Source organism: Nicotiana tomentosiformis, chromosome 12, assembly GCF_000390325.3.
Source record: "Nicotiana tomentosiformis chromosome 12, ASM39032v3, whole genome shotgun sequence".
Taxonomy (NCBI): domain Eukaryota; kingdom Viridiplantae; phylum Streptophyta; class Magnoliopsida; order Solanales; family Solanaceae; genus Nicotiana; species Nicotiana tomentosiformis.
In genome coordinates, this window is record NC_090823.1 from 119,375,595 (window position 1) to 119,401,328 (window position 25,734).

Below are 25,734 nucleotides of genomic sequence, written 5' to 3' on the forward strand. Positions count from 1 at the left end.
TATTACTTGTTTTCCAAAAAAATATTTTCTTGAAAAATATTTTCCACGGAAAACATTTTCCGTTATACCAAACACACCCATAATATATAGGAATTTTGTTCGTAGGAAGTGTAGTAGGCTCATCATGAATGTTTTAGGATTGGTTGATATATTTGGATGGGTCCCGAGGGGCTCGGGTGCATTTAGGACGAGGTGCAAATCATTTCATATTTTTGGGGAGACATGTTCTGATGTTTTTGCACCTGCGAAGGTCTGACCGCAAGTGCGAGTTTGCAAATGCAGACTTGGGATGCAAAAGCGAAGCTGGGCCGGAGGAGGCAGGGACCGCAGATGCGGAAGGTTTGGCGCAGAAGCGAGGCTAGATATCCTGTTATCTCTTGGCAATGTTTGAAGGTCCTGCAAGAATGGTCGAGACAGAACAACAAAGTCAAGCGATTACTTAAGCTTATCAACCTCAACTTAGGATGTAAAGCAAAATTTTCCTTATCTTGGGCAATACTCCAAACAAGAATTATCTGTTCGGATCTTGGTTAATGACGGTCTGTATATTGATTTTGACTTAGGATCTCTGTATAAAAGGTAGTTGTATTGTTGTAATGGTTGGACTCTTTTTATTTGTTTTTGGAATGAGCGAAGACCAATTCCTTTCGACCTATAAAGATATAGAAGAGGTGTAGTACGTTTTTGAGCTGAAGAACATGTGAAGGTTGGATACAGAATAATACGTGAACGGCCAAGATTATTTTATTTTTTATCGGCATTATCATCACTAGATCCAACACTTGCGCTGATGAATGTTTGCAATGAGCACGAGACTGTAAAGACAAATTAATGATCTTAATAGTTGACTAATTGACACTGTATAAGCAAGAAAAAGATTGACGAAAATGGAACACGAAGTACAAAGGAAAGGAACTACGTTTGTTGCTTCGCCTTTCAGAAGCACGAACTTCTACCGTAAGAGATTTGATATTTGAATTTTGAATCAAATTATTATTTTTATGTTAAAAGAAAGAAACATAGCAACAGCCAAAATTTCCTTTATTGTATTTTTTGCCACAAAAAAAGAACGTTTTCAAACTCTTTAACTAACAGGGCTGGCAACATGAGTTGAACGGAAAAATGTCCGGGAAATAATTGGCCAGATTTACTATTTATTGATATTCACTTTTGATGCCGCTATTGAAGTTATACCTTAATTGCACAAAGATTTGTAAAATTTCCTCACGGGATTTGAAGTTCTTCCATCTCTTCAATACAACTTTAAAATTGGATCTGGAATTCTTCTGTCTTTCTAATGCAACTTGAGAAAAATCGGATCATAAGTAGTTCTATTTATTCAATGCAATTACAGAAACCAGATTTTAAGTTCTTCTACCTTTTCAATGCAACTTCAAAAAATTCGAATTTGAAGTAGTTTTATTTCTTCAATGCAACTTCATAAATCGAATCTTAAGTTTTGAAAGATAAATTATTCGTCGAATTTCAACAATCTAACACATGATTCAATGCCTAAATCTACTCCAAATGAGCTCAAATTTGATACATAACTTTCAAATATCATAAAGAACAAATTTCAATCTATATATATCTATATATATATTAAAGGAATAAAGTTACCGTATATAATTGACATTGTGGTAAAGCCAAGTGGCAAGCTAATAAATGCCAATAATATATGGTAACTTTATTCTATATTTGGCTATGCTAGTGTCACGACCCAAAAATCCTAACCTATCATGATGGCGCCTATCTCAGTACTAGGCAAGCCGACAACATCAATAACCCACGATTTTCTTTAAATTTAAAAACGTAACGTTTAATACAGTACCAAAAATTTAGAAATTTCCGATATAACACTCCCAAAACTTAGTGTCACTGAGTACATGAGCATCTAATGTGAGTACAAGTCTGGAAAATACGGTTTATAATAGTCTGAGACCAAATACAGTAAACAAGGAGATAGAGAAGGAGAGACAAGGTCTGCGGAACACGACAACTACCTCAAAATCTCCTGAAAATCAACTGCGCAAATGATCAACACCCGCTAAGTTCAGGAACACCTGGATCTGCACACAAAGTACAGGGTATAGTATGAGTACAACCAACTCAGCAAGTAATACTAAAAATTAAGGAACTGAAGATAATGACGAGCTACACAGTCATAGTTCACTTTCAATAGTTCCAGCAAAGAATAGACATGCTTTCAAATCCGGCAGTTTAAGTCAGATCAATTTATACAGTTCAATTTCAAGTAATCCGGATATAAATTCTTTCAGAGATTTCACAACAATGACAGATGGCAAATAAGTGCAACAACAAATGCAAAGCAAGTACAGCCTCTCAGGCAACAGTCTCTCAGCTCATCACAACAGCTCAACCACTCGGCTCTCAGCCCTCAACACTCACACGCAATGGGTACCCGCGCTCACTGGGGGTATGTACAGACTCCGGAGGGGCTCCTACAGCCCAAGCGCCATAATCTGCACGGACAACTCACGTGCTATAATATCCTTACCTCACCGACAGGCCATTGGCCTTACTCAGTTCTCAACCTCTCAAGTCTCTCGGGCTCTCAGAAATTACAAAGATCAGCCCAAAGAAAGATAACATAGTATATCAACAAATATCCAGAAAGACTGAGGTATAATACGCAAGAAAAATCATGACCGAGTACAAGACATCAATTAGCAAATAATTCAACAAGGACGCGACCTCTACGGGTCTCAACAGTACTATAACATAGCCTAAGCATGATTTCTAACATGATTTATAGTCAAATTTCTTCAACACATAGAGATCATATAGTTAACAATAAATTATTCAACTTTACAGTTTTTCGGGATGGACCAAGTCACAATCCCCTCGGAGCACGCTCACACGCCCGTCACCTAGCATGTGCGCCACCTCCAAAATAATCACATGATAACAAAATGCGGGGTTTCATACCCTCAGGACCAGATTTATAATTGTTACTTACCTCAACCCGTGTAATTATTTATTTCGCTATGCCCTTGCCACGAGAATTGGTCTTCGAAAGCCTCGTATCTAGCCACAATTAATTCGAATCAGTCAATACAAATTATTGTAATTAATTCCATAAGGAAATACGAATTTTTTTCAATAAAATCCGAAATTAACTCAAAAATCGCCCGTAGGGACCATATCTTGGAACCCGACAAAAGTTACAGAATATGAATGCCCATCCAACCACGAGTCCAACCATATAAATTTTACCAAAATCCGACACTAACTCGACCCTCAAATCTTCAATTAAAGTCTATGAAGATTTTTACTATTTTCAACCCAATCCTTACCCATTTGAACTTAACAATCTTTTCACAACCTTATTGGTATGTATATATGATACTCTACACCCAAGAATCATATTATTAATCACCCATCTTTATTCCAAATCCGAAATTAAAGAATTAGGGAAAGAAATTCTTACCTCTTTGAAGCCCTAGCAAGATCCTCGTGAAATCTTCAAACCTTGAACAAGAATTGATGGATAAATCACTAAGTCTTCACTTTCTCTCCCTAAAATGCTCTCACCCCTCTCTAAAATATCAGATTTTTGGCTAAAAAATAAGCTTCAAGGGCTATAAATCGAAGTTGGGTCGGGTAAAAAATTAGAAAGAATGGAAGCTCCGACGCAGTTATGCGATCGCATAACAGGTATGTGGTCCGCATATCCGCAGCATAAATTGGCCTCCAAAGCTGGGCGTTACTGACCCGGTCTGCGATCATTATGCGGCCCGCATACTTATTCTGCGATCGCATAATGCACCGCAAAACAGGTCTGCGGTCGCATAGTGCATCACGAATTTTTCTCAAATCTTGCCCCTCTCCTGATCCACTTTGCGACCATTATGCGGTCCGCAGAGTGATTCTGCGACCGCATAGTGGTCGCAGAAATGACCATTTTCCGATAAAATTTTCCTTTATACATCGGTGCATTGTTCAACCCAAAAGCTCGCCGCGAGAAATTTCTATAATATTTGTACTAATTGATCTACCTCGGCACTACCAAACCTTAATTTCCTAAGCAAAATTTCTCCGGGGTCGTTACACATAAGTTAACATCCGGTCAACCTTTTCAACTTAAATTCTAAATCTTGGAACTAAGCGCTCTAAATCATTTCAAAACCTCACCGAAATCAAACCAATTACCCCGACAAGCCAAATAACAACTGTAATTCATAATTTGAGCAGTAAATTGGGGAACGAGATTGCAATAGTCAAAACGACCGGCCGTTTCGTTACATTCTCCCCCTCTTAAACAAACATTTATCCTCGAACGGGCTTAGAATCATACCTGGAGTCTCAAATAGATGTGGATATTTGCTCCGCATCTCTTGCTCAATCTCCCAAGTAGCTTCTCCGACTGGTTGGCCTCTCCACTGCACCTTCACCGAAGCTATGTTCTTTGATCTCAACTTTCGAACCTGTCGGTCTAAAATGGCCACCGGCTCTACATCATAAGTCAAATTACCGTCCAGCTGCACTGTACTGAAATCCAAAATATGAGACGGATCCCCGACATACTTTCGGAGCATGGATACATGGAACACTGGATGAACACCTGATAGACTGGGTGACAAGGCAAGTTCAAAGGCCACTACTACAATTTTCTTAAGTATCTCAAAAGTCCCAATATACCGAGGGCTCAACTTGCCCTTCTTTCCGAACCTCAACACACCCTTCATGGGTGAAATCTTGAGCAAAACCTTCTCCTCAACCATGTGAACAACATCATGAATCTTCTTGTCGGCATAACTCTTCTTTCTAGACTGTGCCGTGCGAATGCCGTTCCTGAATTACTTTAACCTTCTCTAAAGAATCCTGAACCAAGTCAGTACCCAATAGTCTAACCTCACCCGGCTCAAACCAACCCACCGGAGACCGACACCGTCTCCCATATAAAGCTTCATACGGAGCCATCTGAATGCTTGACTAGTAGCTATTATTGTAAGCAAACTCCGCGAGTGGCAGAAATTGATCCCAAAAACCCCCCAAATCAATGACACAAACGCATAGCATATCCTCCAATATCTGAATAGTGCGCTCGGACTGTCCGTCCGTCTGAGGGTGAAATGATGTACTCAACTGAACATGTGTGCCCAATTCTCGCTGTACTGCCCTCCAAAACTGTGATGTAAACTGCGTGCCCCGATATGAAATGATGGACACTGGTACACCGTGAAGGCGAACAATCTCGCGGATATAAATCTCAGCCAACCGCTCCGAAGGATAATTAGTACCAACTGGAATAAAATGCGTGGATTTGGTCAACCGATCTATAATCACCCAAACTGCATCAAACTTCCTCAATGTCTGTGGAAGCCCAACTACGAAGTCCATGGTAATACGCTCCCATTTCCACTCCGGAATTTCAAGTCTCTGAAGTAATCCTCCTGGTCTCTGATGCTCGTACTTTACTTGTTGACAATTTAAACACCGAGCTACAAACCCAACTATATCTTTTTTCATTCGCCTCCACCAATAGTGCTGCCTCAAATCCTGATACATTTTCGCGGCACCTGGATGAATAGAGTACCGCTAACTGTGAGCTTCTTGGAGAATCAACTCGCGCAAACCATCTACATTAGGCAAACATAGCCTACCCTGCATCCGTAATACACCGTCATCTGCAATAGTGACTTCCTTGGCATCGTCGTGCTGAACCGTGTCCTTAAGGACAAGCAGATGAGGATCATCATGCTGGCGCTCTCTGATGCGATCATATAAAAAAGACCGAGAAACCACACAAGCCAAAACTTGATTCGGCTCGGAAACATCCAATCTAACAAACTGGTTGGGCAAAGCCTGAACATCCAATGCTAAAGACCTCTCTGCTACCGGTAAGTATGCTAAGCTGCCCAAACTCTCCGCCTTACGACTTAAGGCATCGGCCACCACATTGGAATTTCTGGGGTGGTAGAGAATGGTAATGTCATAATCCTTAAGCAACTCTAACCATCTTCGCTGCCGCAAATTAAGATCCTTCTGTTTAAACAAATGTTGTAGACTCCGATGATTTGTATATACCTCACACTGGACACCGTACAAATAATGCCGCCAGATTTTTAAGGCATGAATAATAGCTGATAACTCAAGATCGTGGACTGGATAATTCTTCTCATGTAACTTTAACTGTCTGGACGCATAGGCAATCAGACTACCGTCTTGCATAAGTACTGCGCCGAGACCAATACGCGACGCGTCACAATATACAGTATACGACCCTGAACCTGTAGGCAACACCAATACTGGGGCTGTAGTCAAAGCTGTCTTGAGCTTCTGAAAGCGCTTTTCACATTCATCCGACCACCTGAACTGAGTACCTTTCTGGTTTAATTTAGTCATAGGCAATGCAATAGACGAGAAACCCTCCACGAAGCGACGATAATAACCGGCCAAGCCGAGAAAACTCCGAATCTCAGTAACTGAAGATGGCCTGGGCCAACTCTAAACTGCCTCTATTTTCTTCGGATCCACCTTAATCCCCTCACTGGACACTATGTGTCCCAAGAATGCTACCGAACTAAGTCAGAACTCACACTTAGAGAATTTGGCATAAAGTTTCTCCTCTCTCAGCCTCTGTAGTACAATACTCAAATACCGTGCATGCTCCTCCTGACTACGTGAGTACACCAGGATATCATCAATAAATACTATAATAAATGAGTCAAGATATGATTGAAATACACTGTTCATCAAGTGCATGAATGTTGTTGGGGCATTGGTTAGCCCAAAAGACATCACAAGAAATTCATAGTGGCCATAATGAGTTCTGAATGCTGTCTTTTGAATATCCGAATCCCGAATTTTCAACTGGTGATACCCAGATCTCAAATCAATTTTGGAGAACACCCTCGCTCCCTGAGGCTGGTCAAATAAATAATTAATATGTGGCAAGGGATATTTATTTTTGATTGTAACTTAGTTCAACTGCCTATAATCGATGTACATCCGCATAGTACCATCTTTCTTTTTTACAAACAGAACTGGTGCACCCCAAGGTGACACATTAGGCCTAATAAAACCCTTTTCAAGGAGTTCCTGAAGTTTCTCTTCAATTCTTTTAAATCAACTGGTGCCATACAATACGGAGGAATAAAAATAGGTTGAGTGCCCTGCACTAAGTCAATACCGAAATCAATATCCCTGTCGGGTTGCATACCCGGCAGGTCCGTAGGAAATACATCAGGAAAGTCTCTTACTACCGGTACTGAATCAAGAGTAGGAGTATCTGCATCAACATCTCTCACAAAATCCAAGTATGACAAACACCCCTTCCCAACCATACGTTGGGCTTTCAAATAAGAAATTAACTTACTAGGAACAAAATCTAGAGAACCTCTCTACTCAACCTTTGGTAACCCCGGCATGGTCAATGTCACAGTTTTTGCGTGACAGTCCAGAATAGCATGACATGGAGACAACCAATCCATACCCAGGATTACATCGAAATTAACCATACCGAGTAATAAAAGATCAACCCTAGTCTCCAGTTCCCCAATAGTTACCACACACAACCGATACACACGGTCCACAGTAATAATATCACCCACCGGTGTAGATACACTAACATGTGAAACTAAGGACTCACATGGCATATCTAGATAATGGGCAAAATACGATGATACATATGAATAAGTAGAACCAGGGTCAAATAATATAGAAGCCTCCATGTGGCACACTGAAACAATATATGTGATCACTACATCTGAAGCAACATCATTTGGCATGGCAGGAAAAGTATAGAATCGGGCCTGACCGCCACCTGATCGGCCTCCCCCTTTTGGGCGACCCCTAGTTGCCTGACTCCCACCCCGAGCTGGTTGGGCGGGTGGTGTAACTGCTGGTGCCGTTGGTCGAGAACTCTGCTGTGGAGCCCCACTCAACAGCCTAGGACAATCTCTCTTGAAATGACCCAATTCTCTGCACTCGAAACAACCCCTCCTCTAACGGAACTACTGCTCCTGATAACCCAAAGAATTACCTGTAGAAGCCTGAGCGGACGAGGCCTGATGAGAACTCTGCGCTGGTAGTGCACTGAATGAAAACTGGCCTGAGTGAGCACTATAAAAACTATGGCTAGCTGATGCACCATGATGAACTGGACGACCCGCCTGAGCGTGTCTGTAAGAACGGCCCTTACCACGGTAAAACTGACCCCCTGAAGGAACACCGCTGAAATCACCAGAACCACGAGGCCTATTAGCCTCCCTTTCAACCCGCTCCTGGCTTCGAACCATCTCAATCTGACGAGCAATGTCAACAACCTTGTCGAAAGTAGCACTAGACACTCTCTCTCTAGTCATGAGTAATCGCAACTGAAAAGTAAGGCCATCTATGAACCTCCTGATCCTTTCCTTGTCTGTAGGAATCAACCAGATAGCATGACGGGCCAATTCTGAAAATCTCATCTCATACTGCGTCACAGACATATCACCCTGACGAAGTTGCTCAAACTGCTTGCGCAGCTCCTCTCTGCGGGACTGAGGTACGAACTTCTCCAGGAATAGACCGGAGAACTAGTGCCAGGTAAGGGGTGCTGCACCAACCAGCCTACACCTCTCGTAAGACTCCCACCACCTGAAGGCAGTCCCAGAAAACCGAAAAGTAGTGAATGAGACCCCACTGGTCTCCAGAATATCCGCTGTCCGAAGCATCCGCTGACACTTATCCAGAAAATCCTGAGCATCCTCTGACTCAGCACCGCTAAAAGATGGAGGCCGAAGCCTCTCAAATCTCTCAAGTCTCCTCTGCTCATCATCTGCCATAACAGGAACTACCGGGGCCTGAGCAGCTACAACCGACTGGACTGGTAGTGCCCCCGGTATTTAAAGTCCCTGTACTACCTGGTCTGGAGTACGGGCAACAGGGGTATGAGTACCTCCCCCGGCCTGAGAAGCGGCAGGTGCGGCCTAAGCCGAAACCACCTGAGCCAGACCAGTGCAAACTGCCAATATCTGGGCCAAAGTCTCTTGAAGGCCTGGAATCTCAATAGGCACAGCTGGTGCCTGAGCTGATCCTGTCGGCTCAGCTATATCTGGAATCTGCTCCTGAGCTGGAGCAACTGGTGGTACTACAGGTGCTGGTCCAACTGTGGTACGAGCTACACCTCGACCTCGACCCCGGCCTCTACCACGGCCCCGGCCTCTCGCGGCCCTAACTGGTGGCACTGGTGGTTGACCGTCCGATCCGGTAGTACGTGTCTTCACCATCTATGAGAGAATAGATTAACAGAAATTTAGTTTCCGGAATCAAAAAATTTGTACGACGGAATACAAGAAAGTGAAGTTTTCCTACGGTTTCTGCAGCCCCTCGAAGATAAGTACAGACGTCTCCGTACCGATCCGCAAGACTTTACTAAACCTGCTCATGACTCATGAGGCCTATGTAACCTAGGCTCTGATAGCAACTTGTCACGACCCAAAAATCCTAACCTATCGTGATGGCGCCTATCTCAGTACTAGGCAAGCCGACAACATCAATAACCCACGATTTCCTTTAAATTTAAAAATGTAATGTTTAATACAGTACCAAAAATTTAGAAATTTTCGAAACAACACTCCCAAAACCTGGTGTCACTGAGTATATGAGCATCTAATGTGAGTACAAGTCGGGAAAATACGGTCTATAATAGTCTGAGACCAAATACAGTAAACAAGGAGATAGAGAAGGAGAGACAAGGTCTGCGGAACACGACAACTACCTCAAAATCTCCTGAAAATTAACTGCGCGAATGATCAACACCCGCTAAGTTCAGGAATACCTGGATCTGCACACAAAGTGCAGGGTATAGTATGAGTACAACCAACTCAGCAAGTAATACTAAAAACTAAGGAACTGAAGATAATGACGAGCTACACAGTCATAGTTCACTTTCAATAGTTCCAGCAAAGAATAGACATGCTTTCAAATCCGGCAGTTTAAGTCAGATCAATTTATACAGTTCAATTTCAAGTAATCCGGATATAAATTCTTTCAGAGATTTCACAACAATGAGAGATGGCAAACAAGTGCAACAACAAATGCAAAGCAAGTACAGCCTCTCAGGCAACAGTCTCTCAGCTCATCACAACAGCTCAACCACTCGGCTCTCAGCCCTCAACACTCACACGCAATGGGTACCCGCGCTCACTGGGGGTATGTACAGACTCCGGAGGGGCTCCTACAGCCCAAGCGCCATAATCTGCACGGACAACTCACGTGCTATAATATCCTGCACGGACAACTCACGCGCCATAACATCCTTACCTCACCGACAGGCCATCGGCCTTACTCAGTTCTCAACCTCTCAAGTCTCTCGGGCTCTCAGAAATCACAAAGATCAGCCCAAAGAAAGATAACATAGTATATCAACAAATATCCAGAAAGACTGAGGTATAATACGCAAGAAAAATCATGACCGAGTACAAGACATCAATTAGCAAATAATTCAACAAGGACGCGACCTCTACGGGTCTCAACAGTACTATAACATAGCCTAAGCATGATTTCTAACATGATTTATAGTCAAATTTCTTCAACACACAGAGATCATATAGTTAACAATAAATTATTCAACTTTACAGTTTTTTGGGACGGACCAAGTCACAATCCCCTCGGAGCACGCTCACACGCCCGTCACCTAGCATGTGCGCCACCTCCAAAATAATCACATGATACCAAAATCCGGGGTTTCATACCCTCAGGACCAGATTTATAATTGTTACTTACCTCAACCCGTGTAATTATTTATTCCGCTATGCCCTTGCCACGAGAATTGGTCTCCGAAAGCCTCGTATCTAGCCACAATTAATTCGAATCAGTCAATACAAATTATTGTAATTAATTCCATAAGAAAATACTAATTTTTTCAATAAAATCCGAAATTAACTCAAAAATCGCCCGTAGGGCCCATATCTTGGAACCCGACAAAAGTTACAGAATATGAATGCCCATCCAACCACGAGTCCAACCATATAAATTTTACCAAAATCCAACACTAACTCGACCCTCAAATCTTCAGTTAAAGTCTATGAAGATTTCTACTATTTTCAACCCAATCCTTACCCATTTGAACTTAACAATCTTTCCACAACCTTATTGGTATGTATATATGATACTCTACACCCAAGAATCATACTATTAATCACCCATCTTTACTCCAAATCCGAAATTAAAGAATTAGGGAAAGAAATTCTTACCTCTTTGAAGCCCTAGCAAGATCCTTGTGAAATCTTCAAACCTTGAACAAGAATTGATGGATAAATCACTAAGTCTTCACTTTCTCTCCCTAAAATGCTCTCACCCCTCTCAAAAATATCAGATTTTTGGCTAAAAAAATGAGTTTCAAGGGCTATAAATTGAAGTTGGGTCGGGTAAAAAATTAGAAAGAATGGAAGCTCCGACGCAGTTATACGATCGCATAACAGGTATGCGGTCCGCATATCCACCGCATAAATTAGCCTCCAAAGCTGGGCATTACTGACCCGGTCTGCGGTCATTATGCGGGTCGCATACTTGTTCTGTGGTCGCATAATGCACCGCAAAACAGATCTGCGGTCGCATAGTGCACCGCAGATTTTTCTCAAATCTTGCCCCTCTCCTGATCCATTTGCGACCATTATGCAGTCCGCAGAGTGATTCTGCGACCGCATAGTGGTCGCAGAAATGACCATTTTTCGATAAAATTTTCCTTTACACATCGGTGCATTGTTCAACCCAAGAGATCACCGCGAGAAATTTTTATAATCTTTGTACTAATTGATTTACTTCGGCACCACCAAACCTTAATTTTCTTAGCAAAATTTCTCCGGGGTCGTTACACATAAGTTAACATCCGGTTAACCTTTTCAACTTAAATTCTAAACCTTGAAACTAAGTGCTCTAAATCATTTCAAAACCTCACCGAACCCAAACCAATTACCCCGTCAAGCCAAATAACAACTGTAATTCACAATTTGAGCAGTAAATGGGGGAACGAGATTGTAATAGTAAAAACGACCGGCCGGGTCGTTACAGCTAGTCCAATATGTGTGTGTGTGTGTGTATATATATATATATATATATATATATATATATATATATTTAAATTAAAGGATAATTTTTAATTTATAGATAAAGTTTTTAAATTTGAATTATAATAAAAAATAAATTTATCTTTTGGTATCATACTTAATTCGGTTAATGATCATATGCAATCATGTTAGGAACTTTTTTTATCTTTTCTAATTATTTAAATACTACTTCGCCTTTGGCAAAAAATATAATAATAATAATAATAAAACTACTCCATATAACTATAAAACTCTTTCACATCTAAAATGATATAATTAAAGTTCTTTAAAATACTATAGCTAGATTTGAATAAAGAGAATTTTTTTTAAAATAAATATAATATATAGGGTGCACGTCTATGTTTATCCAGATAACAAAAAAGAGTTTAAAAATCAAATAAAAATTTACTTACATATAAAATGAAGTAAACCTACATGTTCGAGAAAGAAACATCACAAAAATAAGTCAATATTCAAAAAAAGTTTTTTTTTTCTTTTTGATGAATGTTTGCTTGACGAGTCAATTTGTATAAATGGACATCAAACAAATAGCAAAACTTTAGCTATACAATTGATATCATTAATTTCAATTTAGCACCTTCTAGGAATTGAAGGATATAAGCCGAAATCTTTTCATTTAGCTACAATCAAACCAACATTGCAAGGGTATAATACTTTTTTCGTTGAAGAATATTAGTTGTGAATCATTAGATTATATGAAAGGTTTTTTCCTCTCGAATTTCAACAAGAGGGATATTAGTTTCTAATTGATAATTTCTATATCGATTTTTCAAGTGTAACAAAATGTATATTTTATGTCACGACCCAACTTTCCCTCCGTTTGGGTACCGTAATGGCACTTAGTCTTAGGGACTAGGTAAGCCTAACAATAATTAAAACAACAACATTATTTAAATAGAATCTCTTAAAATTCTCAAAACTGGTAGTACAAGTCATAAGCTCTACAGAGTGTTTGCTAGAAAACTTCTAAATACAACTGTCCAGAAATAAGAATAAACAGTACAAAATGAAAAGTTGAAAGTGACTCTGAAGCCTGCGAATGCAGTGGCAGGTTTACCTTGAGTCTACACAGCTAGCTAACGAACAATTACCTGGATCTGCACACAAAAAATATGCAAAAAAATAGCATGAGCATACCACAGCGGTGCCCAATAAGTATCAAGACTAACTTCGGTGGGGTAATGACGAGGAACAGTCAAGACATTCACTGATCTAATAAACTAAGCAGGTACAAGTATATAAGCAGCATAAGTATGATGTCTACATAAAGACTATGCAATATGACTCACAGTACAGTAATGGTAATAAGGAAGGAAACAACCAGTGTCGGCGAAATATCATGAAAATGACACAGAAAAATGAATGGAACCCAACCTAAATCCGGAATCACAAATACAACAAGGATAAGTAATAACGCAACAACTACAACCGCTTTTACATCAGGTTTTAGCCAACAACTTCACGAGGTACCGAACCTCGGATAATTTACAACTCACAGGTCTCAATACCTGAACCCTAACACTTGGCATCCTGAGCCCTCATAATACCTCATAACCGCACTGACGATTCACGTGCCAATAGAGCCATTCTCACATAGAAGGCAAGTAAACAAGGGTGAGCATCTATGATCAACAATATCAAGAACACCTCTTATCCAATAAGAGTACTTAACTACGTGTATGCTTGTGCAAGTGTCCTACCATAGTCCATATCAGCAAATAAGCATAAGAAAAAAGAACGGACAACACGTAGAATATTTTCTTACAGCTTTCACAAGATAAAGCTCACATATGTATGTATACCACTTCACAAATATCAACAACAATAATGCCCCCAAGCCACAAATCATCACAAATCAATCCCTGACACAGCCCACCTTGTCTCGCCATGTGTGCAATAGTAACATAAATGCACGCCTTGTCTCGCCACACGTGCATAATAATGTTCCCACCTTGTCTCGCCACATGCGCAACCTCTCTCTCTCTCTCTCTCTCTCTCTCTCTCTCTCTCTCTCTCTATATATATATATATATATATATATATATATATATATATATATATATATATATATATATACACACACACATATCCCGCCTTGTCACGCCGTATGTGCAAATATCAATGGTAACAATAGCACGACAGAAACCTCGTGTAATCCCATAATAACAACCGCACAACAGAAACCTCGTGCATCACAACAATAACAAGTACAACAGCAACAATGACAATAATACAAAGTACGACAAGTAAATCAACTCAAGAACTTTAATTCACAAAGAAACAGTAGAACCAATTCACAAGGAATAACCACAGTAAAGAATGCTAGGCGAAAAAAGAACAACTCAACAAAGGAAAAACTAATGTGTAACAACGATCCCACAATATACACTTCAACAATAGGGAAGCTAACACGAATCAAATAATTCCAAATAAAACAAGTCGACTAAGATATAAGATATCTAAACTTCTTTTAAGGTTGAGAAAATTACGAAGGATATTCAACAATTCAATTAAGGATAAGCAGCGGAAAAATAATTATAACCTCAATTAAGACTGAATAATTATAGGATGAAATAATATAAATTCCAAATAAAGATAAGCAGTTATGAAAAGATAGCATGGCTATAAAAGAGTTAACAGTTTCAGTTAAGGCACGTATGAATCAAGTAACAATAATAGTGGATCATGAAGCAATTGATTCTAATTAAGCAGGTAGATGTGAATCTAGTAATTAAGATATATAATCATAACAAGAACAATTACATATTCAATGAATACAAGGACCTAAGAACTCTAAAAGGCCAACTTTCCACAAATAAATCTGTGCACGCACTCGTCACCTCGTGTACACGGACTACAATCAACATAGAAGACTCAAATCCTAAGGGGAAGTCCCCCACACAAGGTTAGGCAAGATACTTACCTCGAACCAAGCTCAAACAATCGGTCACAATGCCTTTCCATGAATATCCGGCTCCGAATGGCCCAAAATCTAGCCAAACACAATTGCATAACATGAATACAACAATAATAGACTCATCTAATCAATGAAATCAATATTTTAACAAAAATTTCGAAATTCGCCCTAAAAAATCGACCCGGTCCACATCTCGGAATCGAGTAAAAATTATAAAATACGAACACCCATTCACTCACGAGTCCAACCATATAAAAATTACTCAAATCCGACTACAAATCCCCCTTCAAAACTCAAAATCTTTATTGAAGAAGTTCTTCCAATATTTCCCCATTTCAACCCCAAAAATCCGAAATTAAATGGAGAAAAATTATAGATTAATACAATAAAATCAAATTCGAGTAAGAAATCGTTACCCATAAGATTCCTTTGAAAATCCCTCAAAGAATCGCCTTCTCCCGAGCTAAAAATCAAAAATGGAGTGAAAAATGAACTAACCCTCGATTCCAACCCCTTTTTGCCATGCGATCATTTCTCGTATCTGCGCCTACCACACCTGCAGTCTAACCAGTCTTACATGCAGAAGTCACTAACTCCCACAGCCTCCGCATTTGCGAGCCTTCTGCGCATCTGCGGGCATCGCAAATGCGGAACTTCCTCGCACCTGCGACCCTAGGCCAACTCTCAATTCTCGTATATGCGCTTCCATCTCCGCACGTGCGAGTCCGCTGATGCGCACAAATTCTCCGCACCTGCGGAGACTGCCAAGTTCAGCTCTTCTGGCACTTGCGCCTCCATCTTCGCACCTGCGCCTAAGGTCCGCAGGTGCGATTACACCAGAACTCAGACCTCCCCAAAACCATGGAAATCATCCGCAACTTGTCCGAAAAATACCCGGGGCCCTCGGGACCCCGTCCAAATATACCAACAAGTTCTATACCCTAACACAGACCCGCTCGAGGTCTCAAATTATATCAAACAATGTTGAAACTACGAATCGCACCATGAATCGAACTTATAAATTTTCAAATCTTTCAACTTCTAAAACCCGTGCCGAAGCCTATCAAATCAACTCAGAATGACGTCAAATTTTGCAGGCAAGTCCCAAATAACACAACAGTGCTGTTCCAACTCTCGGAATCACATTCCGACCCCGATATCAAAAAGTCCACTTCCTGTCCAAATCTCCAAAAATTTGACTTTTGTCATTTCAAGCCTAAATCAGCTACAGCCAAAATCACCCAACGGAGCTAATGAAACCGACAGAACTCCATTCCGGAGTCGTCTTTATATAGTTCCGACTTCTGTCGAAATCCTAAGACTTAAGCTTCCGTTTTAGGGACTAAGTGTCACAAATCACTCTGAAACATCCAGTAACCGAATTCAACCACGCACGCAAGTCAATACACATAATATGAAGCTGCTCAGGGCCTTATGTCGCCGGACGAGACTTAAATTCTCAAAACGACCGGCCGGGTCGTTACATTTTAAAAAAATAAAATTGGTATGACGTGAATTGCTTTTAAAAAATGTAAGTAAATTATTTCGAAATGAGATTATTTTTTAAAATATAATATAATTTTAAAAATAAAAGGATAAGATATTTTTGAATTTTGGTAGAGAGTTTTTTAAATTATTATAACAGAAGTCATATCAGGGATAAAATCAAGTAGCCAAGATCTTATGGAATATTTACATAAATATCTGGCCAGATTTATATTTTACTTTTTATAGCTGATATACATAGATGATATACCGACAACACGTGATTATACACATATTACATATGAATTATATATAAATTACATATCCTTTAATTTTTTAATTTAGTAGTTGGGTGAGCACCTATTTAGGTTGATTAGATAAAGCAAAAAGGAAAATATGAAAGAATTTCAACCAAAGACTAAAAATATAAATAAATTTCTCATATAGACAATTTCTATTATAACTCATCCTTTTATAGTGAAATAAATTAATTTTTGTAACAAAAAAAGAAGAAAAACATAAAAAATAAGATTAAAAATTTTTTTTTTAGAAAAAGATAGATGGAAAAACTAAAAACCAGAAATAAGAGATGACAAGGAATTTTTTTTTCTGCTTCATCTTTGTTGAGTATATAAATTTTGGAAGTTGATCTCATCGATTTCAAATATATATTTTTTCAATTCAAATACATAGATTATAAGATAAGAATTTTTTAATTTATATTATGTGTCGTTTTTCAAAAATCACTATTAGTAACAAACTGATATGATATTCAAATCTGAATTTAAATGCAATTTGAATAGTTTCCATTGAGGTTAAGCCAAGTATGACATTGAGAAAAGAATAAAGTTACCATATACTATTGGCATTGTGGTTAAGCCAAGTGACAAGCAAATAAATGACAATAATATATGGTAACTTTAGTCTATATTTGGCTCTGTTAGTCAAATACATATATATATATATATATATATATATATATATATATATATATATATATATATATATATATATATATATATATATATATAGCCGATTAAAGTGAATTTTAAATTAACATTTAATGATTCAAAGAACAAAAAATCTGTATATGTAGAGTATTCAAAATTCAAAATTTGTGGGTAGAGATATCGATAAACTCAAAATTGAGTCATACTGAAATAAAGTTTCACCAGTAATAAAATTATTTAAATTTTTAGATAGCTGATTAAAGTGGATTTTAAATTAAGGATACTATCTTCACTTGCATCATTATAAAGATAATCATTATTGAAATATATATAAAGTTTTAGAAATTAGAATTTCAAAATAGAAATATTTTTTAAAAGATAACAGCTTACCAAATAAGAGTTCAAGTCGTAGTAAAAGAGTCATGTCGTAACCAAAGAGTCGTTCATATTTTGTCAACCTTTGTACTTTTTCATAAATACGAGTTATTATTTCGCTTCGTGACTATTTTTAGATTCCATTGACACCAATGAAAAATGTACAAAAAAATATTATCACTACAAGATTTGAGAAAATGTTAGTCTTTTTTCATATAGTGTTTCTTAATTAATATCTAACGATTATCTATAATTATCTAAAAGGTTTAAAGTTTAAGGTTATTTAAATATAATTTAAATAAATTAGATATTTAATATGGTTAGTGTCAAAATATCAAAATAGAGTTATACTGGAAAACAAATTCACTCGCTAAAGAATTATTTAAATTTTTAGATAGCCGGCTAAAATAAGTTTTGAATTAAGGATAATATTTTCACTTACATTATTATAAAAATAATTATTATTGAAAAATAAAGTTTTAGAAACTGAAATTTAAAATAGAAATATTTTTTGAAAGATATCAACACACCAAATAAGAGTTCAAGTAGTAGTAAAAGAGTTAAGTCGTATCGAAAGAGTCCTTCATAATCTCAACCTTTGATTGTTTTGCCATAAATATGAGTTATTATTTTGCTTCCTGGCTATTTTTATGATCCAATGACACCGACGAGAATGGTACCAAAAAAAAAAAAATAGAATTGTAGCTAGGAGATTTGAGAAATGGTTAATCTTTTTCATGTAGTATTTCTTAATTAATATCCAATGATTATCTATATTTATCGAGAATGTTTAAATTTTAAGATTATTTACATATAATCCAAATAACTCAAATACTTGACATGGTTAATGTCCGCGCATCAGCGCGGGTGCTAATACTAGTTATTAAAATAACAGTAAATTTAACAAACTTATTTTGCAACTAAGAAGAAGAAGAAACCCTAAGCACAACCTATAATGGTATTTTGCAACTAAGAAAAAGAAGAAAAAATCAAATGGCTCGTAGATACATGAAACATGAATACATAGAAGAAGAAAGCAACAACGAAACTTCTGGATACATGAAACATGAATACAGAGATTAAAAAAGGAGTAGCGGAGAAGAAGAAAAAAGCGTATCTGAAGTTACCCAAAAATTCGGCATCGGTTAAACTTTTTAAAAAAAGTAGGTATCTCGTAAATTTTTTATACTGGTATTCTAGTTTCAAAATAATTCTATATTTATTATATATTTTTTGGCTATATTTAATTAAAGTAATTAAGTGGACGGCTATTTAAGTAATCCTTCAAAAAGAGTTCACCTCATCAAAGCCCACTTAGATCCACGAATCCAAAAGAATCTATGAACTAACCCTCTAGGCCCATACCCTCTTAGTTCAGACACTGTCAACAAGGGTATAGCTGTAGGAGAAAGAACTTTCTAGAAGCGCTAGTATATATACCTCTAGACAAATCACGGACCACTCGAAAAAACAAAAGGAAAAAAAGAAGTCATTTTTAGTAATTATAAAATCGAAAATTCTACACAAACCCCTTTTCTCTTGTTCCTCTTTATTGCTCTCCTTTAAACCCCTTCTATTTTATATCAGTATCTTCCGTTTGCCTCACCAAAAAATCAATCGCGCACGTTGGAACATAGATTCCAGAAGATTCTATTCTTCGTCTTCAAGGTATTGTTTGAATCACGAAACTCTCATTCATCACAATTTGCAGATCTATGATTTCTGTTTTTTCTTTAGGAATTTGTTACAACCGATTGCTTGATTGTTCGTTGGCCTCACATTTTTAGCTAGAGATATAGTATCATTGGTTAGTTTTGACGTTTTCCCTTTTGAATCGCATGCTGCATAATGTTTTTTCTAGGAGTTAACTAAATTTGTTGTCTGGTGATGCAGACTGTTGTATGGCTTAATGAAAGGCTTTATGATTAGTAGAAAATTGTCAATTAGTCCTTCTAATTCCTGCATTGTTGGTTGCTATTGTGAACTCTTTAATCTAGTTTTGGAAAATTAGAAAAGAACAAATGGTAATTCCTTTCTGCCTAATCCTTGTTGGGCATAATTACCCGATAACTGGTGGAATACTCAGGTGCCCCAAGTTTGTTCGGAGACCAGCGTCATAATAATAAAAGAACAAATGATAAAGAAATGAAGTAACATAGTGAAGTTTATTGTCAAAGGTGCAAGATTGAAAAAGGGGACGGTAGCAAATTCCTTAGGCTAGATAAAGTGTGATTGTAATTTACTAGGTAGCCATTAGCCAGTCTTTAATTAATCCTCTATTCAATTAGTTCTTAACATGAAGATTCATTTTTAGGGAAAAATGGAACAGGCTGATCAGTGCCTGACTAAGTTTGTATAAGGCGTTCTAGAGAGTACCTTCTTTATAAAGGCTGAGTTTTGGGCGTGTTTGGTGTTTTCCTAGATAGTAGATTAAAAAATCCTTGTTCTTCTTGGTTCTTCACCAATTGAGTCCCAGCATGTTGGTACGTGGGCAAGCTCATTCATGCAGGAAAGTTTCCTTGGCAGGAAAATTAGATAAAATTCGTACTTGAACTTCGGATTCTGGGCAAACTAGGGGGAAAAAACTTTCATGATCTTTGAGTCCTTGCTACTTTAGTCTATTGATGTTTGGGTTGCGCCAGCCAACTTATAGTGCTCTCTTCAGTGTATCGATGATTAATACATAGTGTAATTCCATTCCAAGAAAACCCAGCCATGAGTAATCAGCTTTCTTAGCTCTTTAATGGAAAGGTAATCAGTTTTTTCATGTTGATTGAGAGCTATCATTTCCAATGCATAACTTCTTTCTGTATAGATTTGTATACAGTGCATGCTGGTGTTTTAGTTGATTTTATCTTGTCTTTTGATGTTGTCCAGGAACTTCCGTTTATTGTTGGATATTGAGTGATTGCAGCCAGCAAAGATGAGCGTGGTTGGTTTTGACTTTGGGAACGAGAGTGGCGTTGTTGCGGTTGCAAGGCAGAGAGGTATTGATGTCGTACTTAATGACGAATCAAAAAGGGAAACACCAGCTATAGTCTGCTTTGGAGAGAAGCAACGGTTTCTCGGGACTGCTGGTGCAGCATCAAGTATGATGAACCCAAAGAATACCATTTCACAGATAAAAAGGTTAATAGGGCGGAAATTTTCTGATCCAGAGCTGCAAAGAGATATTAAGGCACTGCCCTTTTCAGTAACCGAAGGGCCTGATGGATATCCTCTCATCCATGCACTATATTTGGGGGAAATGAGAACTTTTACACCTACCCAGGTTCTTGGAATGGTGTTTTCGGATCTCAAAACTATAGCAGAGAAGAATCTCAATGCAGCAGTTGTTGATTGTTGCATCGGAATTCCGATTTATTTCACTGATCTTCAGAGAAGAGCTGTAATGGATGCAGCCATGATAGCTGGCTTGCATCCTTTGCATCTAATTCATGAGACAACAGCTACTGCATTGGCATATGGTATTTACAAGACAGATTTACCTGAAAATGACCCACTGAATGTTGCTTTTATTGACGTTGGACATGCAAGCTTGCAAGTTTGTATTGCTGGCTTCAAGAAAGGCCAGTTGAAGATATTGGCTCATTCATTTGACAGAAATCTTGGTGGGAGGGATTTTGATGAAGCTCTTTTCCAACATTTTGCTGCAAAGTTCAAGGAAGAATACAAAATTGATGTTTTCCAAAATGCTAGGGCATGCATTAGACTTCGAGCTGCTTGTGAAAAGTTGAAAAAGGTCCTCAGCGCAAACCCTGAGGCACCTTTGAATATAGAGTGTTTAATGGATGAGAAGGATGTCAGAGGATTTATCAAGAGGGAGGAGTTTGAGCAAATCAGCATACCTATACTGGAGAGAGTGAAGAAACCACTAGAGAATGCTCTTGCTGAAGCTGGGTTCACTACTGAGAACATTCATGCAGTTGAGGTTGTTGGGTCAAGCTCTCGAGTGCCTGCAATTATGAGGATATTGACGGAGTTCTTTGGTAAGGAACCAAGGCGCACCATGAATGCAAGTGAATGTGTGGCCAAAGGATGTGCATTGCAATGCGCTATTCTCAGTCCTACCTTTAAAGTGCGAGAATTCCAGGTAACGTGTCAGCCTTGTATTCTCTTGGTTGATTTGTTTTTCCATGGTTATATTGGACTCAGGGCTTTCAACTTCTTAATGTGTTGCAATGTCGTCGATAATCCTTATTATTTAAGTAGACACATTTAGTATGTGAACAAAAATATTGGTTTGATCTTTTCTTCAGTTTATTTAGTTGTTTGAGTGGGGTAAGGACTGCGTACATAGTACATACTACCCTCCCTAGACTCCACTTGTGGGAATATACTAGGTATGTTGTTGTTGTTGTTGTTTAGTGAGACCTAATTTTTAGTTGGCTTGAAACAAGCATGAAAGTGAGTAATTAATGACGAAGCACTAATAAAAAGAGGTAATGAATGACAAAGTGGGAGGTTGAAGATATTGTCTTCTTGAAGGATGAAGGAAATACAAGTATTATAGACTGACCAAGATTTTTATTGAAGCGAATGTCAATTGTTTTACTATTAACCTTTGATAAACGATTATGTTACTACTGCACATCTGGCTCCAAGCTGAATAAATAATGGTGATTTATAAGCGTAATAACTGTACTAATAGTTATCGTTGGCTGATTGAAGGTCAATGAGAGCTTCCCTTTCCCAATTGCATTGTCATGGAAGGGGCCTGCTCCAGACGCACAAAATGGAGCTTTAGAGAATCATCAGAGCACGATTGTTTTCCCCAAAGGGAATCCGATACCCAGTGTGAAAGCTCTGACATTCTACAGATCTGGCACGTTTACAATAGATGTACAGTATGCTGATGTTAGTGAGCTTCAGGCGCCAGCAAAGATCAGTACTTACACGGTATTTCATAGTTTCACTCACTCATTAGGTCCTGTGTTTTTCATCTATTAAAATAAATGGAAAATGGATCCTCTGGTTTCAGGTGAGTCCTTGGCTCACTTGGGTTTTCTTTGATCTTCTTGACAGATCGGACCATTCCAATCTGCAAAGGGTGAAAGGGCCAAACTAAAAGTTAAAGTACGCCTAAACCTGCATGGTATTGTCTCGGTTGATTCTGCCACTGTAAGTCCAGAACTTTGTGGTTTCTCTTCGTTTTTCCTTTTTATGTTGCAATTATTTAGTGAATGGAGAGACTATCATCTAATCTTATGGTTTTGATCTGTAATTTAGCTTTTGGAAGAAGAAGAGGTGGAAGTCCCAGTTGTGAAAGAGGCAGTTAAGGAACCTGCCGAAATGGAAACAGATGAAGCTTCTGGTGATGCTGCTCCTTCAACTACATCGGAATCTGATGTAAATATGCAAGATGCTAAAGGAGCTGGAGATGCTTCTGTGGCTGAGAATGATGTTCCAGAATCTGGTGACAAACCTGTCAAGATGGAAACAGATGCTAAGGTAACACAGCACTGTTTCATCTCTTCTCATTACTGCTTGAGCTAGTTTATATTTCCTATCAGTCATATTTGGCTGTTTTTAATCAAACTATGCATCTATTCAAATCGGGGGATTTGATTTATGCATTTACTATTGTGAATGCATGCATGGGTTAGTGTTTACCTGTATTTTAATTCTTGAAATGCATCAGTGCAGTGCTTTTTTCGCTTAATTAATGTTGGATAACTTATATTCTTCTTCTGCTTCAGCGTAGTAGCTCAAAGATGTCAGTAAAGCTTAGCATTTATTGTTTTCATTTTCTTGCAGGTTGAAGCCCCCAAGAAAAAGGTCAAGAAGACATCTGTACCAGTGACAGAGATTGTTTATGGAGCAATGGCAGCTGCTGATGTTCAGAAGGCTGTTGAGAAAGAATTTGAAATGGCTCTTCAGGACCGTGTTATGGAAGAGACAAAGGACAAGAAGAATGCTGTCGAGGCCTATGTTTATGACATGAGGAATAAGGTATTTGTTGGCCTTATGGTAGTTGTATGAAAACATTTGATATGTTACTGACAGGTCTCCCCTTCTTAATATATCCAGCTTTCAGATAAATATCAAGAGTTTGTAATTGATTCAGAAAGAGAACAATTTATGGCTAAACTTCAAGAAGTGGAAGATTGGTTGTATGAAGATGGAGAGGATGAAACGAAGGGTGTGTATATTGCCAAGCTTGAGGAGCTTAAAAAGGTTGGCGTTTCTTGAATATCCTATTTCCCTTGTCCTTTTGGCATGTATGGAGCTGATTTAGTGTGGCGAATCTGCAGCAAGGTGACCCGATTGAGCAACGGTACAAGGAGTACATGGAGAGGGGATCCGTAATTGACCAATTTGTTTATTGCATCAATAGTTACAGAGAGGCGGCCATGTCAAATGATCCTAAGTTTGATCACATTGATTTAGCAGAGAAGCAGAAGGTGTGCACATATCTGCTTAATCTTGCTATATGCCATTTGTTTTCTTTCTTTATATGCTCGACCCTCTTCTTCCTGAAAAAAGTCTTTTGATACTTATGTTTCTCTTGCACTTCCAAGGTTTTGAACGAGTGTGTCGAAGCCGAGTCTTGGTTTAGAGAGAAAAAGCAGCAGCAGGATGCTCTTCCGAAATATGCCAACCCAGTTCTTCTGTCGGCGGATGTTCGGAAGAAAGCAGAGGCACTTGATAGGTACTGTTGACTACTGATTCTATTTTGCTATCAGTTTGTAAATATAAATATTTGGGCTAATATTACTGCAAATTCTTGGTTGGCTAGTCGCTTTTTCTGTTTTGTCTGCATTGAGCCGGCCTTCTTTCCTTGTTCTTCCTTTTCCTTGCTTTGCTCTGCTGATTTGTCATTTTCGAGGTACTTTCTGTCTTTGCAGGGTTTGTAGGCCTATAATGACAAAGCCTAAGCCTAAGCCGGCAAAGCCAGCAACTCCTGAAACACCATCATCTCAATCTCCTCAAGGAGGTGAGCAACAACCTCAGAGTGCAGAGAGTCCTAATGCAGGAAATGCAAATGCAACTGAGGGTGCCAGCGCTGGAAATGAAGTACCACCTGCTGCTGAGCCAATGGAGACGGAGAAATGTGAGACTCTGCCAAGTGCTTCATGAGTAAGTTAGTGGTTTGATCTTCAAATGCTTTATGAATGCAAAGACTTGGTTGGATTTGCATTACTTTTCTCATTTTAACCTTATCTTTTTTCAAGGATCTACACCGATCCAACATTTTGTCATTAGATTGTCGTGATCAATTTCGTCGATCCATATGGCCTGTCAAATTATATTATTGATACCGACACTCTAAAATCCTGCTTTTCAGAGGGTTTTGAAGAAATTCAATTACTGTTGTTTTCTCCCACGTCTCTTCACCGAATGAGATTTGCCTAGTCATGTTTGGCGCCTTGCAGCAAGAATATATTAGCACTTTATAAAAATGAAAACGAAAACAACTTTACCCATAGTGAAACAATGACTATTATTTTGCATTATCTTTCAGATGCTGCGGCTGAAATAGTAACAATTGACACACATCTCGATCCATAGTGAAACAAAAATCTTTCTGATCCGCTAGTTGGTGGTCCTCTTCGGGTTCATTTCCTTTCGGAGACCTTGCGTAAATTTCCGATGATCAAGAAGTACCCCCCATAATTCTGACCCAGAGTATGTTCATATCCACTGAGTAAGTAAATAACTATCAAGAACGAAATAATCTTTTACTTTGGTTAAAGGCCCAAACTGGAACCCGGTTAGATTAAATCTTGCATTGTCATCCTTCACCTCGAAGAAAGATTGAAAGACGGCTTTCGAAATAGGCTTTTTGGTACTAGCTTGAGGAAGAGAAGGGAAAGAAGAGAGGGAATGCGGGCTTCTTTCACTTACTTGAGTTATGTTTTGGTGTCACGACCCGAAATCCGTTAAAGGTAGTGATGGTGACTAACACCGCTGTCAGGCAAGCCAACAA

General features: G+C 38.5%; 1 protein-coding gene across 1 annotated transcript; it reads left to right on the top strand.

The window, feature by feature from the left end:
• Positions 1-19,268: 19,268 nt before the first annotated feature.
• On the top strand, positions 19,269-25,131 carry LOC104104454 (heat shock 70 kDa protein 15-like). Its single transcript, XM_009612539.4, has 10 exons — positions 19,269-19,472; positions 20,682-21,897; positions 22,476-22,703; positions 22,830-22,925; positions 23,034-23,255; positions 23,562-23,756; positions 23,835-23,981; positions 24,059-24,208; positions 24,326-24,456; positions 24,653-25,131. Exons 2-10 carry the CDS (start codon positions 20,728-20,730, stop codon positions 24,882-24,884), a joined length of 2,571 nt encoding a protein of 856 aa, XP_009610834.1. The 5' UTR covers positions 19,269-19,472; positions 20,682-20,727; the 3' UTR covers positions 24,885-25,131.
• Positions 25,132-25,734: the final 603 nt, after the last annotated feature.